The 18136-nt window shown below is 37.0% G+C and overlaps 1 protein-coding gene across 1 annotated transcript in view; it reads left to right on the forward strand.

Moving 5' to 3' along the window:
- SLC25A26 (solute carrier family 25 member 26) overlaps positions 1 to 18136 on the forward strand; it is a 141391-nt gene that overhangs the window by 87609 nt on the left and 35646 nt on the right. The window contains exon 6 of the mRNA XM_087708852.1: positions 6003 to 6047. Within this exon, the coding sequence (XP_087564978.1) occupies positions 6003 to 6047 (45 nt within the window). The remainder of the gene's footprint in view (positions 1 to 6002; positions 6048 to 18136) is intronic.

Consider the following 18136-nt stretch of genomic DNA (forward strand, 5'->3'; position numbering starts at 1 on the left):
TGTAGTGGTTGCACTTCAAAAAAGTAGTGCGTAAAGTAAATTCCAGCTCATTGATATTAACATGGATATAGTTAAAAGGATTAATCTGGCATATATTTCACTGGGCTGAGCAAACCATTTCAGTGCTTTGCACAGACCTAATGTATAATTATTTTTCGTGTCTGCATCAATAAAAATTGTAATTATGGGAGATAACTTCTGGAAGCCTTTAAAAGCTTTTAGGGACTGTATTTAGTCCCATGACCTCAGGTTGGGTTGAAATTTCAAGGTCTGACTGAACAGTAAAATTAAAGTGCTTTCTGTAGATAGAAACAGCTGAGAAATCATGTTATGACTACTCTTGTATGGTTAATAAAATAAATTGATGAACAAAACCCTGGAGTAGCTTTTCTAAATTATGTAGAAGTGTGAAGCATGAGCTACATTGCAAAAGCCTAAAAAGCAGAAATTAACTGGGACTCTTCTGTAGCAAATCAGTAATGGAGTGGAGAAGAGAAAAGAAGATTGAAAAAGAAGAAAAAATTGTGGAGAGATTTATTTATTCCACAAATTTATATAGCCACCACCTTTGTATACGGGTGGATTCTAGATGATTTACAGCATTTAAAAATCTACTGCCTACTGTGTTTCCCCTAAAATATGACCTTCCCGGATAATAAGCCCAATCGGGCTTTTGGGTGTATGTGCTAAAATAACCCCTCCCCCAAAAATAAGCCCTCCCCAAAAATATTGCAACACAGCAGCAAACATGAGGTGACACACTCACCGCCTCCTGCACCTCAAAAATAATAAGACCTCCTCAAAAATAAGGCCAAGCGCTTATTTTTTTTGGGGGGGGGGAGAAGAAAACAAGACCCCGTCTTATTTTCAGGGAAACATGGCAATAAAAATCCATTAAAAAACCCCACTCTACCCCCAATGGCTGCAACAACAAAATCAAATCAGCCATTTGATTGGCCCTATCACCACTGACTAAGCCCATGTTTTAGGGCCTTTTCAGGGTGGGGACCAACCATTCCTCAAGGGGGATGTTGTTCCATACAGAAGGAGCTACCACTGAGAAGGCCCTTTTTCGTCATCCCACCAATCCGTAATCAATGGGACTGATAACATATCCCGTGACCCGTCAAAAGCGCGGAGGACAAAATCGCGCTCGACGAAAGCACGCATGTGACATCATCACAGCACGACGAAAAAAAATTAAAAATTGAAATAAAATTAAAATTAAAGCAAGCCGATTCACATAAAGGTAAGGGTTAGGTTAAGGGTTAGGGTTAGGGTTAGGTTAAGGGTTAGTGTAGGGTTTTTACAGTGAATCATCTGGATGGTCCTTAGAACTGAGGTTACACGTGTAAGTGGAAGCTGCATCGGTCTGCAGAAAATATTTGCCTGTCAGCTAATCTTTGCTCTTGCAGTGTTCCCAGGGATGTTCGAGGACACGGGATGATACACTGTAAAAACCCTACATTTCCTCTCTTTTTGTTTTTAATGACGATAAAAGGGAATGTCCACTCACGGATAGCTGAATCAACCAAAGTTTATTGAGCATCCAGAATTAACATGAGAATCCACAGCAAACTTATTAATCATGAAACATCATTCTTATAGTGTTTTCAGCTTCTTAGAGCTCTACGTATTATCTCATTATTGGCTAACAAGTCTCCAAGGCACAGTAATTGGTTAGTCCTTACATCATTGGTGTTCGTGAGAATGTTCACGTTGTAATAGCTAAGTAAATCAAGTATTATCAAATGAGTGAATAAAATGTTGCAGGTTATTACTTTGTATCATCCCGTGTCCTCGAACATCTCTGGGAACACTGCAAGAGCAAAGATTAGCTGACAGGCAAATATTTTCTGCAGATTGATGCAGTTTCTACTTACACGTGTAACCTCAGTTCTAAGGACCATCCAGATGATTCACTGTAAAAACCCTACATTTCCTCTCTTTTTGTTTTTAATGACGATAAAAGAGATTTGGCTTGGCTTCAGGAAGAGGAGAACGAGTAAAAATAGAAGAAAATGAAAGATTCAATGTATTTGTAATAACTATTCTAGGATCTTTAGGTAAAGAATATTGAATATCACCAAGGTAGTTGGAAAATGCAATTTGATATGAATCAGAAATGGTCATCAAATGTTCATGTTCAAGTTTAGTACGAGTGAAAGCTATTCCATCCAGATCATGACCTATTAATTGCAAAGATCTTCGTCGAGGCTGACTGGCTGTGGAAGGAGGGAATGTAGGGTTTTTACAGTGAATCATCTGGATGGTCCTTAGAACTGAGGTTACACGTGTAAGTGGAAGCTGCATCGGTCTGCAGAAAATATTTGCCTGTCAGCTAATCTTTGCTCTTGCAGTGTTCCCAGGGATGTTCGAGGACACGGGATGATACACTGTAAAAACCCTACAGGTTAGGGTCAGGTTTAGAACGTTAGCGTTAGGTTTAGCGTTAGGTTAAGGGTTAGCGTTAGGTTTTTCGTTACGTTAACGGTTAGGTTTAGGGTTAGATTTAGGGTTAGGTTAAGGGTTAGGTTTAGGGTTAGGTTTAGGGTTAGGTTTGGGGGGGTTAGGGGAAGGTTTTAGCTTTATTTTTTACATTTTTCGATCACAGCGCGATGTTTTCGTCGCGCTGTGATGACGTCAAATGCGCGCTTTCGTCGAGCGCGATTTTGTCCTCCGCGATTTTGTGGTGGAACCAACATATCCTACCTTCTCATCCTGGTGGCCTGGGTGGATATAATAGTGGAGAGGAAGTCCTTCAAATAGCGTCGCCCCAAACCATGTGGAGCTTTCAAAGAGAGATGCAAAAGAGATGACACATGTGCAAATCTAAACTTGTTAAAAGTACTCAGGCTGCTGCATAAGAACCCCATTTGCACAAGGGCTGGAACCTCAGTGCTGCTCTCTAAACTCAGTGTTTGTTGGGGAAGTATGAAGGAAAAGGAATTAAGAAAGCCTTATCTCATTTGATAGGCATGGAGTGGATGTCACCCTGCCTTTTCAATGCCACTTAAGAACACCTTAGAATCTTCTGCAAAGCAATCCATTAAATGGCTTTAACACCTTCAGGATAGGATCCCACAGTCTCAACTAGATTATAATGAAGATTTCAGGAGACAGACATTCAGATGTGAGTGGTTCCTTTGAATTGCACCTGAAGATTTCTGTATAACGCGCCCCACAACATTATTAGACTTGCGAAAATAGCATAGCAGAAATGGCTATTTCCTCAACCTTTTGGCCAGGGAAGTGTTAAAATTGCAATGCGCGTGGATTGTATTATGCTGAATTTCCATTTTTGGAAGTTGAAACCGAGAAGGAGACAGATGGTGATGTGGACAGATAACAAATGGTGAAAGGTTTTTATTTTTTTGAGTGAATATATTAAATTAATGTTAAATGGCTACATCTGTTTCTCTGCTATTTTGTTCGAATGCACTGTATGTCATCTTCATAATTTTACAAAAGGGTAAACAATTTATCTCAGAGTTCTCAGACACATTTTAGTATCACATTAAATTACATGTCATTATGAATAGCTTACTGCATTCTCATCTTGAGTCTTCCTTATTACATGTCTGAATAGTTTTTTTAGGCTGACTAGTTGTGACATAAACTCAAATGAAGCTGAGATTGACAGTTATCTTATAATAATATTTTACACTTGAAAAATTGTAGCTTTTAAGCAATATAGGTTTTGTAAAAACAGTTTGTCGACATGTTCAAAAATCATGAAAAAGTAATGAATACACTATCATAACAGTGGCTGCATTGCATTATAAAATTAAGCATGCTTGTTAAATTCAGATCAGTGTAAATAGATTACCTGTTTGCAGCCACGTATATAGAACATAATAAACAGACAATAGTCTCTCAAGGTTAATGTTTTGATTGAACATGCAGCTTCTTGTGAAAAAAGATTCATAAACAAAATCTGAAAGGATCTGATATATTCCACCAAAATTTCAGACATGAAAAGTTTGGCTACATGGTAAAACTGGCATCCCAGTTTAGCATTACAGACTTAAAAAGGGATTCTCATAATCACTTTTTCCTATCAAAAAAAATCTTGCAGTTACAGTATCTATTACCAGTAATAAGTTACTTTTTTGCAGTGCTATGTAACTTTAAACAGTTGCCAAGCAAATTATTGTAAATTGAGGACTACCATATTTTTCAGAGTATAAGACACACCCCTTTCCCTCAAAAAAAGGCTGAAAATCTGGGTGCGTCTTATACACTGAATTCATAATTTTTTGCCTCCTGAAGCTGGCCATGCATAGCTTTTAGGAGGCTTTCAGAGAGCTCCTGGGAGCTGGGGAGGGCAGAAATGAGCAAAAACCAGCCTGTTTTTTGCTCAGTTTTGCCCCCCCCCAGCCCCCATGAGCACTCTATAAGCCTCCTAAAGGCTATCCATGTCTTTTTTGTGACCAAAAACGGGCCCATTTTTGCAAAAAAACAGGGTGTTTTTTGCTCATTTTTGCCCCCCCCCGGGAGCCTCTACAAACCTCCTAAAGATTATTCATGCCCTTTGTTTGAAAAAAATGGCCCTGTTTTTGCAAAAAAAAAAAAAAAAGGCCGTTTTGGGGAGGTTTGCAGAGTGCAAAATCTTTTTTTTTTAATTTCCCTCTTTAAAACCTTGGTGCATCTTATACTCTGGTGCATTTTATACTACAAAAAATATGGTATCTGTACCATCTCAGGGTTCGGACCACAATAATTAAATGGTGAATTTTTAGGATCGGAAATGAGAATTCATCACAGAACTTGGGCTTGTAGTAGCTTGTAGTTTCTGGAAACTAGCTGTCTTGTGTCTCTTGGGGTGCCAGCTAATGAGTAGGCTGCCGAGGATCATCATATGCCTTTAACTCTAGCAAAAGAGAATAAATCACTGTGGATTGTCTGTCATTTGCAGCTGTAACTGCATACTATACCGATTATATCACTACTCATTGGGGAAATTTTGGGACTTGTCTAATGGTTAAGTGATCTAGTGGTTAAGGTTCAAATCCCGCTTTAGCTATAAAATCCATCTGGATGACCTTGGGCCAGTCCCTCTCTGTCATCCCAATTCAACTCACGGGGTTATTTTTGTGTGGATACTAGGAGAAAGAAAGTGTGTTGGATATGTTCGCCATCTTACATGTGAAAATAATAAAGGCGGGATATAAATAAATGAATGCGGCACACAAAAATAAATTAAAATTACTCCTTGCTTTTTGGTGTTAAGGAGAGAGCAAATGCTCCCTTTAGTTGGGAAGAACAGCTTCATGGCCAGTCTTTTCTCCTTAGTAAAGTGATTGTAATATACGTATGTGTGTGGAGGGGAAATCTATTTGTGTGCCTTTAGATGTCCTAACAAGAATGGTCTCCAAAGTTCTATCTTGCTGTTTGAAATATCTCATTGGCCAAAAATGGTTACAGCCAGTCTCTTGGTCTAAATATTTATACATTTGTATTGAAAACAAATGGAACAGCAGTGTTTAGGCTTTTTTTTTTTCAACATAGGGCATTTTGCAAAGGATAGATGGCAACTCCTTGGAGATACAGTTACTTGCATTGACAATTTGAGTTCCCAAGGGATTTATGAGTTAGAGATCTCTGTTTCCAGTGGTCAGTATTGAACTGAGATTCCTTGTGAAAATAGCTGAGTCTTCAGTTAAATGTCTTACTGAGCTGCAAAGCTGATCAGGCAGCTCTTTGGCAAATAGTTTTCTGTGTGTACCTTTTAGAACATTCTCTGTATTATTTTTCTAGGCTTTAAGTCATTAAAGTTCACCATACTTGGTAGTGCCAGTTCTGACTCTCAGAGCCCACCCTGTCTATAATACTTGACAGTAAGTCAAAGGTTCAGCCTTGTGTATAATATAATATTCTGAGATTTATAATTTTAAGAAGCCACAGTTCATCGAGTGAATATTTTCCACCCTAATTTAGTTAGCTAACTGCATCCAACTTAATCATGCATCTCATTTTCTTTTTTCTTTCTTGAACTCCAGATTCCTTTCTCTCTTGTACAATTTCCTGTATGGGAATCTTTAAAGGTAAGTCTCTTTATATAAAAAACTGTCTATATGTTTTTTTTAAAATATAAACTATTACAGATTAAAAGAAAAGACATCCTTGGTTAAAAGGGTATTGCAGAGTCTTGCAGAAATAAAAAAAAAACTACAGAAAAACCAGTGGGGAAAAAACAAGAAAAAAACGTCAGATATTTTTACAACCGTTGCAAGTGTTTTGATGAATATGAAATCACTACAACATATTTTTATGCAGTCATTAATTTGTGATAGAGAGATGGACAAAATGATTTGAATGGTGGAATTGTAAGGTTTGCTTGGATGGGTATAGTCTTATATCATACATTCCTTTCCACAATTTTATGTCATTATTCTAAAGCGTTATGGTATAACCCTAGAGTAATAGTTTCACCATACTGTGATACTTCTGAAGTGCAGAACTAATTCCATTTGTGGCACCTACAAAAAGACACTTGTATGAATTTGCAAGTCTTCTCCCATCTAAATAAGTAGAGTCTATTTCTTCTTTTTTTGCAATGGTAATAGTGAGTATAGAATTTGGAGAGTTAACATTCACATATCTGAAAGGCTGAACTGATAGTTATTTTAATATAAATTGTGTCAAATACACCTTAATGGCATTGCCCAAATATTGGTGTCTATCATCATCACCATCATTTTAGCCATTGTCTATCCACTGCAGGATAAAGGCCTCTTCTTCATGTTTCCAACCTAAACAGTCCTGAGCTTTCTTTTGCCAATTGGATCATTTAAATTGCCAGGAGTGGAGATGGATAATTGGGTATCATCAGCATCTGATGATACTTCACCCCATGGTGGCAGATGAGGTCACCTAACAGCCTCATGTAGATGTTGAAAAGGAGAGGAAAAAGCATTGAACCCTATGGGACTCCACATAGTAGGGGCTTAGAGTAAGAGCATTCTTCTTCAATCGACATTGACTGGTTTAAATTGTTAAATGGTTTTAGGATTTATTTTATTGCTAATTTTAGTTTGTATTTGAAACTTTATGTATTTTTATGTGTTTTTTTCTTGAAATTAAGAGAGAGAGAGAGAGAGAGAGAGAGATCAACAGAGCAGAAAACAGAAGAAATGTAAACATTGATGAGAAATAAGACTTTTTATCTCTTCCTTTCCCCATCTTAAATATGTACAGTACCAAACATAGTAAGGGTTTAGTCTGGATTGTCTTCTCACAGCACCTGTGGCTTTGAAATATTACAGCAATTCTTTTATTTTTAATTATTATTTGTAAAAAAATTTTTGAAAATTTTATTAATTTCATATATACATTCACAATTATATGATCTCATAACTGTTATTAATAATATGTATTTATAACAATTTTCCCCCTACAGTTGACAATATACTTGTGATTTTCTTAATTATTTTTTTCATTGTTCAGATTTTGGTTTTTAGGGACGTAATACAATAATACAATAATACAATACAATACAGTACAGTACAGTACAATACAATACAATACAATAGCAGAGCTGAAAGTGACCTTGGAGATCTTCTAGCCCAACCTCCTGCCTAGGCAGGAAACCCTATACCGTTCCAGACAAATGGCTATCCAACATCTTCTTAAAGACTTCCAGTGTTGGGGCATTCACATCTTCTGGAGGCAAGCTGTTCCACTGATTAATTGTTCTAACTGTCAGGAAATTTATCCTCAGTTCTAAGTTGCTTCTCTCCTTGATCAGTTTCCACCCATTGCTTCTTATTCTATACTCAGGTTCCTTGGAGAATAGTTTGACTCCCTCTTCTTTGTGGCAACCCCTGAGATATTGGACCACTGCTATTATGTCTCCCCTACTCCTTCTTTTCATTAAACTAGAATACCCAGTTCCTGCAACTGTTCTTCATATGTTTTAGTCTCCAGTCCCCTAATCATCTTTGTTGCTCTTCTCTGCACTCTTTCTAGAGTCTCCACATCTTTTTTACATCATGGCGACCAAAACTAAAAATGTATTCAAAACTTTGGCTGCAAATCATAGTTTTGCTATAATATTATACGAATGTATATAAATATATTATAATATATACTATACATTAGCATAGAATATTTCCTGCAGTCATACACAAACCTTTTGCTCTAGATGAGGCCATAAATTGACTTATTTCTGAAAAACAAGCCTCAGATGATATTCTGAATGGATTATTATTCATTATTATTCATTTAAATTTTACTAGTAGTGGATTTTGAATGCTGAAACCACCTGTCTACCTGAAGTGTGATTTTGACCACAACATATTTTTATTGGTTACTATAACCTGTTGTTAGATGCTAGAAAATTTCAGCCACTATGGTCGTATTCTTAGGAACTTAATGATATATTTTCCATTTAAAAGCTATCTAAGTAGACGAAAATCTTTGGTAAATCTACAGCTTCAAATAACTATAAATCAAGAGAACAATGTTACTAATTATATTTACTTTTATTTGACTATCATATTTCATAGATTGCTATAAGAATATGCTAAAGTTTTTGCATGGCTTCCATTGACAAAACAATGCCCTTGCATTCCATAAGTGAGGAAGAAGTCTCAGTTAGAATGCAGGTTTCAGGAATGTTAAAGAATTATAAACACATTTTTATTAGGTTATAAACAGAAGTGGGTCCCTACCGGTTTGGACCAGTTCGGCTGAACCAGTAGTGGTTTTGCTTCCTGGGTTGCTGCAACCGGCAGCGACCCAGGCCTGCCGTGCCCCTGAACCGGTTCTCCAGGTGACGCCATAGGTGGCACCATCTTGTTTTTTGCTCCTGTGCATGCGCAGAGCAATTTTTATTGCACAGTTCATGCACACATAGTAGTGACTGCCAGAACCCACCCCTGGTTATAAAGTATTATAAAATACAAAATACAAAGCAAATAAGAGGACATTGAAGGGGAAGGGGAAAGGGGAAAGAAATATGAGGAAGGATAGGGAAAGAAATATTGACTTCTGACTCTATCTGTTACAGTAGAATAAGGCCTTTACAACAAATCACAACTTTTTGTTTTACCGTAACAGTCATTTCTACAAAAGTCTATCAGGAAATCTATCAAAATTTCATTCTTTTCCATGGGAATTTTAAAGAATTAAAATGAGTTCCTCAAATATCCACAAGAAAAATGGTTCAATTAAAATGCCTTGAAGCTCTCAAATATTTTTTTTTAATGTCTACATTTTGCCCAATCTATTCGTCTGGACTCTGAAAACTACCAGTATGATTTCGGGGGTTCGCATCTTTGCTAGTGACCTTTTAACTACATGTGAGAATCTGCCTCCTGAACAGTAAAACAGATTTTTTTTTGCAAGCATTTCATCTTAACCTGACTAGATGTTTTAAAATTGGGGAGCGGGGAGGGAACAGAGATAGTTTGTGGGATCTATGGTCTTGGCATATAAGTGGTCTGTGAATATTTTCAGGTAAGTCCTTTGAATGGCCTTAGTTTATTTACTCTTCAGTCCTTTGCTCAATTATCTAGAATTTTGTGAGTCACAGTGAATAGAGCAGGGTTGCCAATTTTTTTAAATGTCAAGCATGCCCTCCTCTAAAGGGGAGAATAATGGAAAACGAAGACCAATGTTGTTGCAAGTTGGCCAAATTGGGCTCGAGGACTGTTGTTCCCTTCATTGACCTAAATATTCAGTAACAGCTTGAACACTGTTCTTTCTTGCCTTGATGGCTGACAAAACCAGCTTGAATACATAACATATCCCAATTTACCAGCTTAATATTTCTCTGTAAAACATCTTTAGAAGCACCTGTTGCATAGACCGTTCCTTGAAAGTATTATAGAAATTCTTTTATTTTTAATTGTTAATTATGATTAATTAGAGCATGGTGGTGCAGTGGTTAGAATGCAGTATAGTCGGGCAAGCTCACTGCTCACTCCAGGAGTTCTGTTCTGAGTGGCTTAAGGTTGACTCAGTCTTCCATCCTTCTGAGGTTGGTAAAATGAGGTCCCAGATTCTTGGGGAGAAAATGCTGAATTTGTAAACTGCTTAGAGAGGGCTGTAAAGTACTGTGAAGCTGTATATAAGTCTATGTTTTATTGCTATTATTAGTTTTTTTTCACTGTTCAGATTTTATTTTTGGCAGCTCATGGTGAGAATACTCACATGCACATCAGTTAAAAAATCTATTGTTTTTGGCATCCGAAAGTTTTTTTTTTAAATCCCTAAACGTAATCTGCCTGTCTATTTTTTAAAATTTCTTTTTCTTCTGTCTCTTTCTCATTCTCTTTTCACAGCCCTCTCTCTCCTTTCCACCCCCCCCCCCCACTCTCCCTTCCCATTTCCCCTTCATACTGTTCTCAGTGGCATTAAAACTCAGGCTAGATGAAACCCAGACAAAACTTTAAATCCATTTCCTTGCAAGCTGTGCAGTAAGTGTTCTACCATTCACTTCTCCATCTCGGTGCAACGACTACGCTTCTTTGGGGGATTAAACACTGATCATTCTGTAACATTAACGTGTCTACCATTTGGTTGGGTGCCCTTCCCCTCCCTCCCAAAAAACCCCCGATTTCTAGGGCACCGTTTCAAAGGAGGTGATGTCACTTCCAGACAGTGGGAGTGGACTTGCTGTTCACCTAATGGTTGCTTTTTCTTCCTTCTCCATCTCTCCCCCTCTCCACTCAGCCATGCAAAGAACACTGTAGCCCCAGCTGTTCAGCAAACAAGCCCTTACTTTATTCATGTCACAAGAATGGTTATTCACAGTGGCTTTAAAATATTGTCAAAGACATTCTTGTGCACCATCTGTACGTGGCAAGAGCAAGGAGAAAGGGCCTTTACTGGCAACATTAAAACACTCTTTGAAACCACTTAAGAATTTAGAAAGACACAGCTTGTGTGAAAACAAGCTGCCAAAGAACAGAAACACAGGGTGTCTCTCCAGGGCTTCCAAAACCTGCTTTTAGAGTGAAATGCAATCCTTTTTCTAGAAAACAAAGTCTCTCTGCTTCATTCATGTACCCCAAAAAATAAAATCCAAAATGTATTTATTCTTCAAGGGCTTTGCATTTAAACAACTAGATTAGATAGCACCACAAAAAAAAGGTAGCCCAGTGAATAGCATGATTCGTTCAAATACTACATGGATTTTTGTAACAATAAACAAATTTATCAGTGGTGGTGCAAGAAATAAATATACTATTTTAATGATTAAATTAAAATTTAATCTGGGGATTTTCTAATTTGTGGTACCATAAATTGCTACTGTAAGCATGTACAGACCAAACAAGGAACAAAGCCAGATAGAGTTTTGGCATCTTTTATTTACTTAGTTATTTTGTGTTTATTTATGAAATGTATATGCTGCCCATCTCACTATCCAAAGTGACTGTGCTCCTGTTTTATCCTTGCAAACCAAATTAGGTTTTCAGATGTTTTGCAGCCTTCCTGTGGGTTGTGATTCCTAATTTGAGAAGTCCCTAATTTGAGAATTTGGTGCTTCTTTGCCAATATCTTATTTTATAGTGGACTATTCTTTTGTTGGTCTGCAAAATTGTCTTCAAAAAAAGATTTCCTACAGAAATTTATAAGAATATCTTTTTGGACATGTAGGTTTATGGTAAAAGTTGGCAGAAGCTGGAAGGAATCTCTGAAGGAAGTCAGTCCCAGAATTGTAATAATAGAATTTAATCTCTGGTATGAGCTCTTCTAATGTTACAGTGTTGGGAGCTTAGTTAAGACTGACATATAACATCATAAATGAGAAGGTTATCTTTGAGCATTTAAAAAAAAACTATCTTAAGGATTGTATATCTAAATTTCTTCATACATTAAAAGAATATAAGAAAGGATACAAAAATATAGATCATCATGAGCGTGTTGGTTATAAAACTTTCTGGCAACTAAGGAAGAACTTGGTTGGCCTAGGAGGCGATCTTGAATTAGGTGGGAAGGACTATGCAGTTCTTCCTAAGTGTAAAGGTGACAAGATTGCTTCACTAAATTGTGTCAGATTGTTGACACTAAGGAAGAAAAGAAGAATAGCAACAAGTCTGAAACTATTTATTCTTTGTTGTTGTTGTTAGGGTTGAAGGTATGTTTCCGTTTTGTTTCATTTTATTTGTTTGTTTTACAGTTTTGTATTTTATTTTCTATGATAAAAGAGTAAATTTACAAATAAAGTCTAACATTATTTATATAAAGTGTTTGCCTCTAATTTTATTATAATGTTTCAGTTTAAGTTCTCATTGGTAGAAGCAGGTACAAATATGTTTATGGATATTTCAGTAGTTCAAACATTTTAAAGTAATGGTGGTCCTTGACTTGTGACCACAATTGAGCCCAAAATTTATGTTGCTAAACAAGCAAATTAAGTGATTTTTTTTTTGCTTCCTTTGTAACTGTTCTTGCCACCATTGTTGTTAAGTTAGTAGCATGGTTGTTAAATAAATATGGCTTTCTCAATAAGTTTGCTTGTCAGAAGGTTGCACAAGGTGATCACATGACCCTGGGACATTGCAACAGTCATAAATACATGCCAGTTGCCGAGTGTCCTAATTTTGATTACATGATGATTCAGATGCTGCAATGGTCATAAGTGTAAAAATCAGTCATAAGTTACTTTTTTCATGGTTGTAACTTCAGTCACTAAACAAATGGTTGTAAGTGGAGGATTATCAGTACTTGCAGAATTTAACATTCTAAATGAAGTAGCATGGTTTTTTATTTTTAGAAAAATGATAAAGATTAGTTTTCCTTGTCCAGAAATAGTGAAATGTTTTTTGTATTGAATGCAACAGTGCACCTCTTTCCTCCCTTCCGAGAGAAGCATTATTTACCAAACAGTGATGTGCAAGTATGGTACTAGTAGAAATTATAGCAGGTGGATGACGATAAGACACATGTGATAAAAAGTATCAGAGGCTTAAATTATATAATCCAGCATGAGAATATCCTTCGTCTTTGGAGAAAGATGTTCTGGGTATCTCACAGAGTACAGAAATTTATTTGCATTCCAGCATAGGTCCTACTTTGGAATTTCTTAAGCTTTTCAATAGCAAACCAAAGGAATATAGCACGCGAGTGACCTAGGAAGACAGGGAGAGCCCATATTGTATGCATTTCCATGTGTTTCATCCCAAAGATTTATTTCAAATTTGTTATTCATAAAGGAAGAGCGCAAGATTGGGATGGGTCCTTTGAAGTGGAAAACAAAGTCTTCTATTCAAGCTTGGATCTAATAAAATACACATGACACATTAGGCTTGGCATCACGGTCTGCTGTAAAAAGCGCGCCACTTGTCATATTTTGGTTTCCGATATTGGGAACACTGGTGGGAACAGGTATTGCCCTGGAACAAAACCATGATTAATTATATCCTGCTGTCTCCAATAGTACGTGCCCTAGGCCATCAGATAAAGGAATATTAGAAAGAAATTGGGTGAGTTGACCAGGGAATTTTTAAGTTCAGAGATAATTAGACCTTAATGATGCAGATAAATAGCTTTTGACATTTTCCATTGTATCTCTTCTTCTTCTTCTTCTTCTTCTTCTTCTTCTTCTTCTTCTTCTTCTTCTTCTTCTTCTTCTTCTTCTTCTTCTTCTTCTTCTTCTTCTTCTTCTTCTTCTTCTTCTTCTTCTTCTTCCATATCCATCATCGGATGTTGGCGATCATGTTGGCAATCCTATTTTTATCAACAGCCACACGAAAAAGTGCTGTTGAGTTTTGTCCAAACCAGCCCCTTAGATTTTGAAGCCAGGATGTTCTTTTTCCGCCTGGACCTCATTTGCCTTCAATCTTTACTTGGAAGATTAAGTGAAGTATGTTGTATTTTTCTGGGTGTCGCTTTTCTATGGTTTTGATGATTTCCCTTGGCTTTCCTAGGCGGCTTATTACCTCCTCAATTCTGATTTTGTCAACCCAACTTATACGTAAAAGGCCCCTGTAAATCAACATTTCAAATGCTTCTAGTCTCTTCAAGTGGCTTTCTGTCAGAGACCAACTCTCCATTCGGTAGAGCAGGATAGAAAAGATGTAGCATCTGACAAGCCTAATTTTCAATTTTAGGCTTATGCCGTGACTGCAGATTACTGCGGAAGACTGAAGAAGTGTATCTCTTAGAAGAGCAAAATTCATTGGCATCCTTCAGTCTCAAAAGACTATGGTATTGTGCTCTGGAAAGAGGTCCTAAAGCAGCATCTGGTGTGGCTAAAAAGGCCAATTCGGGAGTGGCAATCCCTTCCACACTGAGGGCAGATACATTCTGTCCCCTGCCCAGCCCCCAGATTTTGCTGGTTCAAAATACATACAATCTTATTTGAATACTTTAGTTTATGGTTAATAAAGTGACTGTTTCAGGGGCATTGGGTTTCATGTTTATATTTTGATTTCATGAAAATACAGAGAGCGACTTGACTTATGACTGCAGTTCAGCCCGACATTTTTATTGCCAAGCAAGATAGTTATTAAGTGAATTTTTCCCCTTTTTCCAAACTTTCTTGCGACAGTTGTTCAGTGAATCACTGCAGTTGTTAAGTGAATCTGGCTTCCCTGTTGACTTTGCTTGTCAGAAGGTCGCAAAAGGGGATCATGTGACCCCAGGACACTGCAACCATCATAAATGCATGTCAATTGCCGAGTGTCTGAATTTTGATCACATGTTCATGACAATGGTCATAAGTATGAAAAAAGTTCATAAGGCACTTTTCTTCAGTGCGGTTGTAACTTACAATGGTCGCTAAATAAATAGTTGTAAATCGAGGGCTATCTGTACTACATTTATTAATGTAAATTTAAAAGATTGGGACTATCTTGTGTTATCCAATCACAGTCCAATCACATTATTTGGTCCCAATGAGCCATGAGACATATTTTTAACATCCCCAACCCAATATAACTATTGCTGTTGTAGGCATTCCACTAATTCTGCTAATCTCTATCAGAAAGACACTTTAACACGCTAGTATTTGATATTGATTAGAATGGTATATTATCAATAAGTAGTATCTTAACTTCTGGGTCAAGGACACAAGTTTTTGAGCATCAGTGTTTGAGATCACACAACAAGGCAGCAAGTGGTTTGTTATGCTTCATAGTGTATTATTGCAATGTAGCACACTAGTTTGTGGATTTTCTGCCTCTAAAATCAGATCTGAGAACAAAATGAAGAGACTGCCAATTTGTACTAGCCATGTGTATATGCACAAATCCTTTTTTTTAAAAAACTTCTCTCTCCTGATCTTTTCTGGTTTCTTGCCTGTCCTTAACCGATACAGTATATGTATTTATTATATATGGGGACTTCTTAAGAGCGAGTCCAAAGATAATATGTTTAGAAACGATTAGTTGAAAAATCTTCACTGCACTTGTCAATGGTAAATGTATGTCCTTTGATATTGTTGTGTGGGGAAATCATCTGGGGTACTCTGTAAATGTCTTACTGAAATGTGGTCCCAAATCAGAGGTGGTATTCAGCAGGTTCTGACCAGTTCTGGAGAACCAGTAGTGGAAATTTTGAGTAGTTTGGAGAACCGGTAAATGCCACCTCTAACCCCATCTACTCTCTGCCTTCCGAGTCCCAGCTGATTGGGAGGAAGTGGAGATTTTGCAGTAATCTTCCCCTGGAGTAGGGAGGGAATGGAGATTTTACGGTATCCATCCCTTGCCACGCCCACAAAGCCACACCCACAAAGCGACACCATGCCTCCAAGCCACGCCCGCAGAACCAGTAGTAAAAAAAATTGAATCCCACCACTGTCTCAAGTAGTAGACCAACCCAACTATGTTGTGCTTGTGTGGGTTTTGTTTGTTCTGTTTTGGTTCCATAAAGGAAATCTTAGAAATTGATGTCTGCAATCGAGAGGCCCTACCTATTTAGTCTTCATAAACAGTTTAAAAATATTCCTATACAGCAACTTGCTTTTCACTGTTTAATTTTTTTCATTCCACAGAAGAAATATTTCGATATGTAGTTGTTTATTTTGTTTCTTTGATAGATGTATCTCCATCCTTCCCTCCAAGAGCTCAAGGTGCCTTCCATGGAGAGGTCTCTTTTCTTAAATAATTTTTTATTTTTGAATAAACACAAACAGACAAAACACAACAAACACCACAAAAATATCTTCCATTACAAATTATAAAGAGTGTGTAAATTGGTTACAAAGAGCTTTAGTGCATCCCTTCCACAGTCATCACCTACAATTCATATCAAGTTATATGTTTTAAATCAAATATATTTATATAGATTACTATCACCATACCTCAATCTTCATATGACTATGATTGTTTTTACGTCCCTTTATATAAAATATTCCAAAATTTAAAGCAAAACCACATGATGGCATTCCGTTATCTATTCTCAATATCATCCAGCAGCATTACATCTTCATGACACTTTCTAAATAAAAAATTAATTATGTTTAATAACAAAGTTTCTAGACCTTCTTAATCACTGTTTACAATTTATATCCAATTTCTCTTTTGTCATGTCAATACAAATATTACATTATTATCATTATCAATCATTTAACGACATCCGTCATCATTTGATTTTTTTGGTCTTAATTTAACTAATTTAGAGATCTTTCATCTCACTTACAATCATAACCAACTTAAGCAACAGACTTCAAGGGATTTTAAAATCACATTCAAAAGGTCCCGTAGAGTCTTATTATGGGATTCCTTTCTGTCCACATATATCTTCCCAAGCTCCCAATGTTATATGTCACATGAATGAGTAAATGACCATGCAAAATTTACATATGACATTCTGCCTAATTACATGCGAGAGAGACCAGTATGAAAAGGAAGATGGAAAGGAGAAAGAAGAGGGGAAAGGAAGGGAATTGACAGAAGAGAAGAATAGCAAGCATATATATGTAGTGGGAGAGTAGGTTTCTGCCATTGATTGGCTCACATTTTAGGTGGAAGCTCTCAATCCTACCCTGATAAATTTATGGAAGGGAAGAGAATGGAAAAAGAGAGACGTATGTGTGGAAGAACAGGATTGGTAGAGGAAGTTTGTCTGTGAGGGAGGGAGAGAGAGAGGAGAACAGAATGAGAGAACTCATTCTTTTAACCCATTTTTGGCTTAAAGTTCTGACAGATAGTCCTTCAGCAGAATACACTCATCAATATATATGCAGTATTCATCCTTATTCTCTAGGTTAAAAATTCCACCAACATTGTAGACTTTGTAGACTTCATAATTATTATAAAAATTTCTCCTCCCCTTTAGCAGATAGGTTTTTCCCCGTTTTCCTTTCACATTTTCAGCTGGCTCTCCATGTAAAATAAGGAAATGGAAAGAAACATGTTAGCTCATTTATGTTAAGTGCCAGTGGTGAATTATCCCCTGTGGTATGCTCTCAAGTGCTGCATTCTGTAGTCTATTTTTAAATGATTCAGAGAGTAGGGCTTTCCCTGCCTTGTGGAAACACCATAATTAAATTGGCCTCTTTGTGAGGGGATTATCTTATTTCCTGTTGGCCAGTTTGCATTCTTCCTTTGGCCATGGTCATCTAAATTGCTTTGAGTTCTGTGGAAGGGTGTTGTCCAGTTTTCTTGGTTCTTGTCTCTCAGTTCAGCTTTTATAGAAGTTAGCATGTACCTAGGTTAGAGATAATACTATCTGTAATACCTTTTTATAATCTGGTGCCCTCAGATGTTTTCTAATGAAACTACCACCATTCCTTACAGCTGGCCATGCTGGTGAAAGCAGTTAAGGTACTCCAAAACATCTGGAAAGCATCACAAAGAAGGCTGGTCTAAGATTGAACTTTTGAATCTCAGTCTTTCTCCAGAAATAGTTGTGGTTTTTGTGGTTGTGAGATGAGCCTTGCTTTGGATGTGCTCTATCTACTGATACAAGACTCGGCTGTTGAAATGTCATTTTCCAGCATTCTTCAGAATTTTTTTTTAAATGCCCTGGAATTGGGGCTGCTGTTTAAGGAATTGATACAACTGCTTGTCAATCAGTTTTCTGGGAAGACTGGAAGAGAATGTGCTCGTAATCAGCTATTATTTTTGAAACTGTAAATTGGCTTTCAATTTAGATGTTTCTGCCCAAAATGTGGGTCAGGTGGGAATACAGATCCACAGCTCAGCTGTTAGATATATAAAACTCTATATCATTCTAAACA

The sequence above is a fragment of the Thamnophis sirtalis genome, unplaced genomic scaffold, assembly GCF_051295495.1.
Source record: "Thamnophis sirtalis isolate CommonGarterSnake01/CBP01778 unplaced genomic scaffold, rThaSir2_p1.2 scaffold_3, whole genome shotgun sequence".
NCBI lineage: Eukaryota > Metazoa > Chordata > Lepidosauria > Squamata > Natricidae > Thamnophis > Thamnophis sirtalis.